General features: G+C 45.6%; 1 protein-coding gene across 3 annotated transcripts in view; it reads left to right on the top strand.

The window, feature by feature from the left end:
- The window catches only part of RAB10 (RAB10, member RAS oncogene family), a 141,581-nt gene that overhangs the window by 116,097 nt on the left and 12,774 nt on the right, over nucleotides 1–12,710 (top strand). For all 3 annotated transcript variants that reach the window (XM_082251149.1, XM_082251150.1, XM_082251151.1), the window contains exon 4: nucleotides 10,645–10,734. In XM_082251149.1, coding sequence (XP_082107275.1) covers nucleotides 10,645–10,734 — 90 coding nt within the window. The remainder of the gene's footprint in view (nucleotides 1–10,644; nucleotides 10,735–12,710) is intronic.

Genomic DNA, 12,710 nt, shown 5'->3' with positions numbered 1-12,710 from the left:
TGAAGAGACTGCAGGAGTGTCTGTCTAGAAGACATGCAGTGATCAGCAAATCACAACCATTGCTCAGCACTACGAAGCAGGACTCAAAGCTTGCATTGAGAAAAATGGCTGCCCATTTACATAGATGACATACAGCCAAGATATGTACGGCAATAAGGCCTTTTTAATAGAGGTGCACCAAAATTAAAATTTTGGTACCGAAAATTTAGGGTGCACTTGGCTGAAACCAAAAATTACGGTTTTTAAAAAAATCTATTTGAATCAGTGATTGTAAAGGTACATTTTTATTATTTTTTTTTAATAAACCTGTTATACTTACCTGCTCTGTGTAAGGGTTTTGCACAGAGCGACCCTGATCCTCCTCTTCTGGTGTGCCCCGGCGACGCCTTCCATGGGGGCACCTGTGCGGGCATGCTCCGAGTCCTGCTGCTGCGTCCATTAAAGTGGAGTTCCACCCTAAAATTATACTTACCTCCATCTTCTCGCTCCGGGTCACCTAAAAAATAAATGGATAATCGCAATTTTTTTTTTTTTACTTACCTCGTTTAGAAGAAAATATACTTACCTTACCATCCACTTCCTCGGCCGTGGCCTGCGCCGTCACTTCCGCTTTGCAATGATTCCTGGGAGCTGAACGTCATCACTCCCAGGAATCAATGCGCCTGCACCGGCCCCGACGTCAGTTCCGGTGTAGGCGCGTCATACCTTGCAAAACAGCTTCTGGGCATGCCCAGAAGCTGTGCAGGGATGACGCTGCGGCCCCGGAAGTGACGGCGGGGCCGGTGCAGTGCATCGTGGGACCGAAGAGGACACATAGGAGGATCGCGCTGGCTTCAAGCTGCCCACACCTGAGATGGCAGCGCTGGAGAATACATTTTCAAGGTAAGTATTTCTTCTTGCAGGTAAGTTCAACCCGGGACAGATCAGAGGCTAGCCATTGTGGAATGCACTAGCCCTGACTGTCCCAGGGGTATTTTTATTTAAAAAAAACATTTACTGGGTGGAACTCCGCTTTAACACAGACAGCAGGACTAGGCCCTGCCCCACCGCTCTTGTCGCTGGATTTGATTGACAGCAGCGGGAGCCTAAAACCTTTAATAATTTAAATGAATATGAATTTGTTGGGCCTTATCAGCATGTTTAGCGCTAGAAAAGCTCAAGAAAAATGTATCCCTTCCGTGTATGACATCACAAAAAAACGCAACTGACCAGTGTGGTGTTAAAAATCTTGCTGCATTTTTGATCAGTTAAAAAAACTGCACCAAAAACACACCTCCCCCATTGTACATTAAAAATGCATTAATAATTCACCCATGTTAAGTTTGGGATGCTGTTTTTGAGTCACATGATCGATGAAAAACACCATAAGGAGAGAAAAATCTCATGTGTTTTCTGCGCTATTATCGTCACCTTTTTCTCGATCGGAAAAATGCAGATGACCCTATTTTCTGCAGCCGCATCTTTACTTTTAAACATTAAAGCGGAACTACACCCCCCTATCCTTTTCAGCCTAGGAAGCTTCCATCTTAGTCTCTGATCTGTAAATGCCGTGATGCTGCTCATGTGATCAGTTATGACTCCAGCTATTTGATAGTTTGATTGAAATCACAAGCAATGTGATGGCACTTCTGGCATGCCAAGAATGTAACAGGTTTTTTTAAACCGTTAAATAGATGGGTTTAGTTCAGTTTTTTATATAATCATTTCTGCCTTTCTCATTCCAACAAAGATAAGCCGAGTGCATCTAAAGATGGCCGTGCATTACTAGGTGTTGGATTTAACATTTGTACAAAAATTCTCCGTATATTCGATGACTTGACCAATGCCATACGAAAGCACCTCTAAATTGTTTGCTTTTGAACACTTCTTAGTTGGACGTCATGTCACCTCCTGGACTTTGTGTAGATATCTGAATACCTGCAGCTACAGGCATCGTCTGGATATCATTTTTGTTTTCAGCCGGAAATTTCCTCACATGTAAAAGCGATCTTAGCAGTGCTTCTCTGTTGCAATTGTGGAGCCGGAGAATGAATCCGGTGTCGGCAGTGGTTTACCATAGATCTGGTCGTGGACCAGAGGGTCCCAGGCATTCTCTATGACCCTCGGAGGCCAGAAGTGACATCATGCGGTCACTTCCAGTGCCAGTGATGTAAACACTTTTTTTTTTTTTTTTTTTTTTTTTCTCAGGCTTTCCTCCTTCGAGGAGAGGTGTGGTGACTTAGACCCCAGATCTCTCTGTAAAGAAGACCTGTCATTCCCTATTCCTATTGCAAGGAATGTTTATATTCCTTGTAATAGTAATAAGTAAAAAATTAAAGGGAAAGTGTGAAAATAAGATTAAGTACCGAAGTTTGGCACTATTCCATTAATGTGTGCAATTTTAAAGTGAGACACACTGGATATCGATTTACTGGGCGTAACATTTACATCATACAAAAAAAATTTGGCTAACTTTACTGTTTTTTTTTTTTTTTTTCATTAGTGTGATTTTTCTCAAAATTGCGTTTAAAAGACCGCTGCGCAAATAAAGTGTGACACACAAAATATTACGACATCCATTTTATTCTCTAAGAAGTTTTCTTGCAAAAAATGATTTTCACTTTTGTTTATTGATAAACACAGCTCCTGATCTTAACTATTGGATTATACTGCCCCCCTACAGGAGTAGGACACTAGACAAAGTCTGGCTACGCCTATGGTCAGTCCCAGGGGGTATACTTATGCTGGGGCTGTGTGGGTGGTCTTTTCCACTTCCTGGGGTGGGGGCAGGGCGCTATGCTCGCGATGGGGGCAGGGTGCGCCGCCAAGGAGATTGCCTGTTTGGTGCTACCCTGGATGACATCAAAGGTCTTACAAGGGGAAAGAGTACCTTTCTTCCACAGGCTACTAAGGGCAAGATCCTTGTAGACATGGGTCCTCCTTTTTGGCTCATAAGTGTGTGTGTGTGTGTGTGTTTTTTTTTTTTTTTTTGTCCTTCAGGGTTGACTGACAACGGGACCGAAGCCCTTTGGGGGCCTCCTCTGGAGGATCCAAGCGAACTTGGTCTGGTAAGTCCAGAGCGGGCTTCTCCAGACCTGCAGACAAGGCCCTTTCAGCATGAAGGTGCACACTCACCCATATCTGGGGTGGGGGACGTCCTTGCTGGTTCCCGGACCCTTGTAATTCCCTGGTAGAAGACAGGTGGGTCCGCGAGGTCTTGCGGTCCGACTACAAGATCGAGTTTCGTTACCCTTCAGAAAGGTTCTTTCCTTCCGACGTGCACCTGTCCCTGGTCCGCTTACAGGCTCTTTTTGGGGCGATGCAAGACCTTTTCCCTTCAAATGGTCCCGGTTCCAACTTCAGAACATTTTCAGAGGTTTTTTACTCAAACCTGTATAGAGTCCCCAGAGAGGAAGGCAAGGTGCGTCCAATTCTGGACCTCAAGGCGCTGAACTGCTTTGTGAGGGTACAGAAGTTCAGAGTCCATTCGCACAGTGGTGGCTTTTTTGCATTGTGGATTTTCTTGCCTCCATCGACATCAAGGACGCCTAACTTCACATTCCAATATGTGATCGTCACCAGCCCTTGCTCCGCTTTGTCGTGGGAGAGGGGCATTATCAGTTTTTGGCGTTACCCTTTGGTCTCAATTCCGCTCCTCGGGTCGCCCCGGTGCTAGCGGTCCTGGGCTACTTGAACGACCTTCTGCAAGCAGTCTCCTACTGGGCTGGTGGAAAACCTGGAGATCACCATATGGACCCTGAGAGTTCGGCTGGATTCTGAATCTTCAGAAGTCTGCCTTGGTTCCTTTCACTAAACTAGAATCTCGGTCTGTCTCTGGACTCGGCCTTAGCCAGAGTACTCCTTCCTCTGGGCAAACTCCAGAAACTGCAGGCTGCAATTCGCCTCCTGCTGTCCAGCAAATGGTAATCCCTTGGGACTTTCATGCGAGTGCTGGGCCTGATGGTGTCGCTCTTGAGGCTGTCCCATTTGCACAGTTCCATACGAGGTCCCTGCAAAGGGAGATTCTGATCAAATGGCACTATATTCCGCAGTCTCTGAACAACCAAATGCATCTGAACCGGGGTACAAAAGGGTCCCTGATCTGGTGGCGTTGTTCTCCGGCAGGACAAATCCTTCCTCTCCTTGTATTGGACTGTGGTCACCACAGATGTCAGCCGGTCTGGACCTTGGAAGGGGTCAGGTCAGAAGTCAGGTTCCGCCTTTCCCTGTCAAGGCGCACTATACTCGGTCACTCAGTGCCTCCCGGGCCTTCCGTCATAAGGCACTGATGCAGGTTTGTAAGGTGGCCACTTGGTCATCGGTGCACTTTTACAAAGTTCTATAGTATGTGTTGGCATCTGCGGATGCTTCCTTTGGCCGCAAGGTTTTACAGGCTGCTGTTTAGAGGACCCGGTCCTCTTTGAGGGTGTTTTTTTTTTTTTTTTTTTTTGAGCTCGTTATTTTTGTTGCGCTCCATGTTACCTGGTTAGCCTTGAATTTTTTTCTGCTGTTTTCCCACCCCTCAAGTTAACACTGCTTTGGGGCATCCCAATGGGTTAAGAATCAGGAGCTGTGTTCGTCAATGAACGAAAGAGATATTGGGGATTTTTGACTTACCCTAAAATCCATTTCTCTGATGTTCATTGATGGACACAGAACCCACCCATCTTTTTGGAGTTGTAATTCTTCTGACACTGCTTGTAACAAAACAGAGTGTCCTATAGCTGAGTGTGGGTGTATAACCCAATGGTTAAGAAGACCAGAAACTGTCAATGAACATCAGAGAAATGAATTTTACTAAGTCAAAAATCCAATTTTTACATATAGGAGAGGAATGCCATAATTTGCTTGGGCTGGAAGTGGTTAACGGTAGTAAGTGTACAGCTTGTATAACATGGTAAATTTGCTGTCCCCTAAAAATAACTCAACGCGCAGTCATTGTCTAAACCGCTGGCAACAAAAGTGAGTACACCCCTAAGTGAATATGTCCAAATTGGACCCAATTAGCCATTTTCCCTCCCCGGTGTCATGTGACTCGTTAGTGTTACAAGGTCTCAGGTGTGAGTGGAGAGCAGGTGTGTTATATTTGGTGTTATCGCTCTCAATCTCTCATACTGGTCACTGGAAGTTCAACATGGCACCTTATGGCAAAGAACTCTGAGGATCTGAAAAAAATAATTGTTGCTCTACATAAAGATGGCCTAGGCTATAAGATTGCCAAGACCCTGAAACTGAGTTGCAGCACGGTGGCCAAGACCATACAGCGGATTAACAGGACAGGTTCCACTCAGAACAGTCCTCGCCATGGTCGACCAAAGAAGTTGAGTGCACGTGCTCAGCATCATATCCAGAGGTTGTCTATGGGAAATAGAGGTATGAGTGCTGCCAGCATTGCTGCTGAGGTTGAAGGGGTGGGGGGTCAGCCAGTCAGTGCTCAGACCATACGCCGCACACTGCATCAAATTGGTCTGTATGGCTGTCGTCCCAGAAGGAAGCCTCTTGTAAAGATAATGCACAAGAAAGCCCGCTAACAGTTTGCTGAAGACAAGCAACCTAAGGACATGGATTACTGCAACTATGTCCTGTGGTCTGATGAGACCAAGATAAATTTTTTTGGTTCAGATGGTGTGAAGCGTGTGGCGGCAACCAGGTGAGGAGTACAAAGACAAGTGTGTCTTGCCTACAGTCAAGCATGTTGGTGGGAGTGTCATGGTCTGGGGCTGCATGAGTGCTGCTGGCACTGGGAGCTACAGTTCATTGATGGAACCATGAATGCCAACATGTACTGTGACATACTGAAGCAGAGCATGATCCCCTCCCTTCAGAGACTGAGCCGCAGGGCAGTATTCCAACATAATGACCCAAAACACACCACTAAGATGACCACTGCCTTGCTAAAGAAGCTGAGGGTAAAGGTGATGGACTGGCTAAGCATGCCTCCAGACCTAAACCCTATTGAGCTGTGAAAGGAAGAGAAAAGCGCTCTAAGTGCAGACAGTCTTTATTGATAACAAGGCATAAGTAGTAAAAAACTCACTAGACACCAAGATAATGGAACTGTATCACATCATGGACATGAGACGATTCTCTGGGGGGGGGTGCCATCCATTCGTATGTAGCAGTATGTGGCTTGATCGCCGATCACAGGAGAGAAGGAAGCCGGCTACCTCCTGCAGCAGTCGGCGTCTAAGGCAGCAGCTACATTGTGCGGTGGAGGATGGGATGCGGCCCTTTCACCAGGGAATGTGGAATATGCACGGTATGCACGACGCGTTTCTGAGCATGCGCCAGGTCACATACGGCCTCGCGCGCTCTTTCTTCAGGTGCTTTTTTTTTTTTTTTTTTTTTTTTTTAATTGAGCATCTGTGGGGCATCCTCAAACAAAGTGGAGGAGCGCAAGGTCTCTAACATCCACCATCTCTGTGATGTCATGGAGTGGAAGAGGACTCCAGTGGCAACCTGCGAAGCTCTGGTGAACTTCATGCCCAAGAGGGTTTAGAGTGTTAATGCTGGAAAATAATGGTGGCCACACAAAATATTGACACTTTGGGCCCAAATTGGAGATTTTCTCTTAGGGGTGTACTCACTTTTGTTGCCAGCGGTTTAGACATTAATGGCTGTGTTTTTCTTGAGGGGACAGCAAATTTACAATGAGGCTCCTTTCACACGCTGCGCTGCCTGCTGCTGCTGCTCTCTGCTCAGCGGGGATCGATCCCCGGCCGCTGAGCAGGCAGATTACAGCTCCGTCTCTGCACTGTGTGCAGAGGGGGAGGTGTCAGAGCCCCGCTGCTCTCTATGGGGGAATCGGATGAGAGCGGACAGCCAGGGCCCCGCTGCTCTCTATGGGGGAATCGGATGAGAGCGGACCGCCTGTCCACTCTAATCCGATCCTCTGGACGGATGGAAAATGGGGTTTTCAGCCGTGTGGATTGCAGCGGGTGTCAGCGGACAGGTCTCCGCTGACATTCGCTGCCCCATAGGGATGCATGGAGGATCCGATCAGATCCGCCTAAAAAACTGACAGGCGAATCTGATCGGATCATTCGTGTGAAAGGGCCTTATACAAGCTGTACACTCACTACTTTACATTGTAGCAAAGTGTCATTTCTTCAGTGTTGTCACATGAGAAGATAGAATAAAATATTTACAAAAATGTGAGGGGTGTACTCACTTTTGTGAGATACTGTATATCCCATAGTTTGTAGGCACTATAATTATATAATCAATATTCACTTATTGGGATTTCTATTTTTTTTTTTTTTCACCATAGACATGTAGCAGAATACATTTTGGCCAAAATTTTTGAAGAAATTCGTTAGGTTTTTTTTTATTGGACATGTGTTATAGCAGAAAGTAAACTTTTGGGGGGGGGGGATTATTTATTTTTTCTTTTATATCGCAAAAAATAAAAAAAAGGGGTGATCAAACACCACCAAAACACAGCTCTATTCATATTTGTGTGCAGCAATGCATGACTATGCAATTACTAGTTAAAGTAGCGCCGTGCTGAAAAATAACAAAAAATGGCCTGGTCATGAATGGGGATAAAACCTTAGATGCTGATTGATTTCTAGTAAATCGGCCCCGATTGATACAGTTGTGTCCTATGTGGCCCATGAGCTTGAAAATTGTGGCCACATGAGGGACATGTGAATAAGCCCCATGTAATAGTGAATGAACACAGCACAATGTTGAAGTGACATGTCCTCTGGCAGATGGTTGGGTATGAACTGACTCTCTTCTGTCTCCTCTGGTCAGGCTCCTTCTCCGCTATTTACCTTCTGGCACAGACACTTGAGACTGACATCATTAGTTCCGTATCAGGTTTATTGCAGCAACCCAAAATAACTTCCCCGAACAGCCAGGCCAGTGACACAGCATTCGGTGATGGTGATGTGCAGATCAGCACTGGGCTCATCCAGCGGTGCAGGCCGAGCCTTTATACTACATGATATACGTGTGAATTAGATGGCCTGAAGCTGGCTCCACAGACCCATGTCCAGCAGTTAGAACCGTTTATGGCTGAAATAAAGAGAACCTGTCATTGTTGAAGCCAAACTCGAGATAAACCACGAATAACAAATCTTTAAATTAAAGTTTAATCTAATTGTACTTTGCATTCCTTCCTTGATTCATCCCTGCATCCTCCACATCATGAAATTAACACCTTTCCTTTACCATTACATAACTTATTTTGGTCTCTTTGCTATCCTATGCTATGCAGGAAGATAATGGCTGGTGCAAGGGGCTGCACATAGCTTCCTGAAAACAGCAGCTAAGCCCGTATGTGGTGCTGAGCCTCCATGATTGAAAGAACTGAAATCTAACAAATGGAAAGGGCGGGCAATAGACTCGAGGAAAAGGCTACAATCTTTGGAAACTAAGGGCCAGTTTACTCCCCTTCAAACTTTAGGGAGACTGAACTATGGCCATTGGGAGTAGAAAATGCCCTGGCACCAGTGATAGTAAACGGTGTCATAGGGCTGGTGGCCAGTGGAGGTAAAAAAAAATGTAAATCATTGGTATCAGTGGAAAGAATAGTGTCCCATATTTGGTGTCGGTGGGAGATTTCGATCCCCATCTCTTGATATCAGTGGGAGGAAAATACCCCGTTGTCAGTGGGAGCAATGTCTTGGGCGTCAGTGGGGAGGAATAGCGCTCAGTCTTGGGCGTCAGTGGGGAGGAATAGCGCTCAGTCTTTGGCGTCAGTGGGGAGGAATAGCGCTCAGTCTTTGGCGTCAGTGGGGAGGAATAGCGCTCAGTTTTGGGCGTCAGTGGGGAGGAATAGCTCTCAGTCTTGGGCGTCAGTGGGGAGGAATAGCGCTCAGTCTTGGGCGTCGTTGGGGAGGAATAGCGCTCAGTCTTGGGCGTCAGTGGGGAGGAATAGCGCTCAGTCTTGGGCGTCAGTGGGGAGGAATAGCGCTCAGTCTTGGGCGTCAGTGGGGAGGAATAGCGCTCAGTCTTGGGCATCAGTGGGGAGGAATAGCGCTCAGTCTTGGGTGTCAGTGGGGAGGAATAGCGCTCAGTCTTGGGTGTCAGTGGGGAGGAATTGACGGACACAGCCCCCACCCCTTTGTGGAGTTGTAATTCTGACTGCTGCTTGTAACAAAACTGAGTACCTATAGGAGAGGAAATAAACCCCTCGGGACTGCCCTTAGGCATAGCCATATTTATTTTTTTCTGTCTAGTGTCCTACTCCTGTACGGGGCAGTATAATCCAATGGTTAAAAAGATCAGGCGCTGTCTATCAATAAACATCAGAGAAATAGATTTTACTGTAAATCAAAAATCTTTTTTTTTTTTTTAATTAAATTTTCTGATATGCTGAATTTGGGTTTTTCACTAGCTGTAAGCCATAATCATCAAAATTAAAAAATGCTTGAAATGTATCACTGTGTGTAATGCATCTAATATAAAATGAGTTTCAATTTTAATTACTGGAATAACTTTTTGTTCAAATTTTGAGGTGTGTGTGTGTGTATATATGTATATATATATATGTATATATATATATATATATATATATATATATATATATATATATATATATATAATTCTATAGCACATCTTTGAATTATGTGCACGCCCCCCCCCATCTTTTATGCCTTTTTATATACACTGCAAGCACAAAGGAAACTGCCAGAAATATCTGCGTTCCAATCTTCTTTGATATTTGGACATCTCTGAATTCCAAAGCATATGGTGTCAGCCCTGCCTATTTAGTTTTTGTTTGGTTTAACTTCTGATGGATTACGAAGAATCCCTCAACTCCCTCCCCCCCTCTTCCCAAAGCTTCTCTCTCCCCATCCCCTCTCCACCCCCCAACATCCCTCCAGAACTCCCCACATATCTCCATAACTTCTAAGCCTCCCCCCCCCCCCCCCAAAAACCGCAAGAGCTGGTTCACAGCAGATGCAGTCCTGTGTGTTTAGGATGATCAAACACTCATTGACTGTTTTTTCTATGTATTCTGATGGCTCTAGTTCACACCAATTTCAGTGTAGTCAACAAAAGTAGAGCATTCTGCAATTTTTCTGTATGGAATGCATCTGGAACGTGGCAATGCATGGAAAATGCCCGGGAATGCATGTAAACATGCCAGAAACGCACATGTCCTGATTTAAGATGAATACAAAAGAAAAATGTATCGACCCTGTAAACTCGCATGTAGAAATTGTGGTGTGAATTGGCCTCAAATCTTTAGAACCCCTTCACCCTAACGTCACCTCAGATGCCCTAACCCTAAGGGTTATATGTGGTTTGAAGGGAGGGACAGGGTTAAGTATTAGAGGTAGGTTATAGACCAGGCATGTATATTCTTTTGTAGAAATCACATTTGTAGGTACGCACAACTAACTATACTGAGTTACTGTTGCTTGGATTACTAACCAGCAAGGCTAGTTTACTGAATTGGTTCCCTTTGTGATTGTTTCCTATATAGATTACAGCTTTGGCCCCTAGAGAGGATGTCTGTCAAGCAGTACAGTCAGCACTACTGCCGAAACGAGATTGATTAGCAAAAGTGAAACTATTACTGTTACTGTGTTTTTTCTTTATATTTTTGGATTCTTCACTTGTTGATTGCTCCTCTTGTTGCATCGGAAGACACTGATTGTTTACTGCAGAGATGAGTCACATTAACCCCTCACTTTCCTTTTCTTCCAGCATGCCAATGAAGATGTGGAGCGGATGCTGCTAGGAAACAAGTGTGACATGGAGGATAAGAGGGTGGTGCCCAAAGCAAAGGGAGAGCAGGTGAGTGAACGGCGCCGGTCCTGGTTGTTAGCCGATACCAGTGTAATATTCATGGCGAAGTATGACAGATCTTTCTGTACGTGCTCAGACATGTTACGATCTGATCATCAGATTATCGTTCTAGAATTGTAACAGTTTCAGTACGTCTGTTGGTGTTGCCATCACCTTCAGGCTACGTTCACGTGTGGGCGTAGCGGATCACGGCAGAATCACCAGGATTCTGCCCACGATCCGGAATCATTGCAAATCGCGGGACGCCTGTGCGATGCCCGTGATTTGCAATGTCACCCCAAACGCTGTGCGATGTTACCACGATTTCCACCTGCCGAATCGCGGTAACATCGCGCAAGCAGAATCGCAGGACGCCCAAAAAGGTACAGGAGCTTCTTTTGTGCGTCATGCGTCCCGTGATTCTGTTTGTGCGATGCTACCGCAATTCAGGAGGCGGAAATCGCGGCAACATCGCACAGCGTTTGGGGTGCCATTGCAAATCACGGACATCGCACAGGTATCCTGCGATTTGCAATGATTCCGGATCGGGGGCAGAATCGCAGTGTGAACGTAGCCTCAGAGACTTCAATCTGATAACATGAAATATACATGGAATGACAGACTGCAGGTTTGAGCGAAAAAAGTCAGACTCCACTGAGCCTTTTTCCTCACTTCCTGTTCAGGTGACTTCCTATTCAATGAGGGGAAAGATCCCCAACCAATTTACACACAGCAACAAATAGCAGACACAGGATCCGGCCTAAAGCAGAAGTAAATCGCTAAGTAATATTAGGGGCCCCAGGATGTTTTGCTATAATGTGCAATTATGCCGAGTAGATTTGCACATTATGACACGCATGCCTTGTTAATGCTCTTCCCCGGCAATGCAATAGCCTCAGTCTCCCCTGTTGCCCATGCTTCCACCTTACCCATGTCTTCCAGTCTGTCTTGGGTCAACTTGATAGTCCAAGCTGAGGTGGCTTGACTCCCATGTGTGCACACTAGTATTGTGCCAGGCGATACTTTTGTCCCGGCATGGGATTGGAATTCCATGCCAGCAATGTACATGGGAGTCGCACATGTAAATTTGTCCTAGCATGGAATTATGCCGGGTATGTACATGGAAGTTGCGCATGTATGCAAATTTCTTTGTCCTGGCGTGATATTATGCCAGGTATGTACATGGAAGTCGCACATGTTAATTTTGTCCTGGCATGGATTTATGGCGGGTATGTACATGGAAGTCGCACATGTATGCAAATTACTTTGTCCTGGCATGGTATTTTGCCGGGTATGTACGAGGAAGTCGCACATGTGAATTACTTTGTCCTGACGTGATATTATGCCGGGTATGTACAAGGAAGTCTCACATTTGAATTACTTTGTCCTGGCATGGTATTATGCCTGGTATGTACATTGAAGTCACACATGTATGCAAATTACTTTGTCCTGGCATGGTATTATGCCGGGTATGTACATGGAAGTCTCACATGTGAATTACTTTGTCCTGGCGTGATATCATGCCGGGTATGTACATGGAAGTCCCACATGTATGCAAATTACTTTGTCCTAGCATGGAATTATGCCAGGTATGTACGAGGAAGTCGCACATATATGCAAATTACTTTGTCTTGGCATGGTATTATGCCGGGTATGTACGAGGAAGTCGCACATGTATGCAAATGACTTTGTGCTGGCATGGAATTGCACTGCGTATGTACATGGAACGGCACATGTGCATGGGAATTGTTTAGTCCTGACACAACTGTTCACTGACCTGCTCATGTGCACGAGAAGAACTTCATCTTGGCAGGGAATTGTGCCAGGTATATACTAGGGATCGAGCGATAACGGTTTTTCATTGCCGATACCTTGGCCATTACATATCGGTATCGGCCACTTAATCAGTGACGGTTCACACTATGGCTATCCGACTTCGGGGGCGACCTGTGAAGTCGCGTGCACCGCGACTTCGGAGCGACTTG

Source organism: Pelophylax lessonae (genome assembly GCF_965119305.1).
Source record: "Pelophylax lessonae genome assembly, chromosome: 3".
Classification (NCBI taxonomy): domain Eukaryota; kingdom Metazoa; phylum Chordata; class Amphibia; order Anura; family Ranidae; genus Pelophylax; species Pelophylax lessonae.
This window is presented reverse-complemented; position numbering and strand designations above follow the sequence as displayed.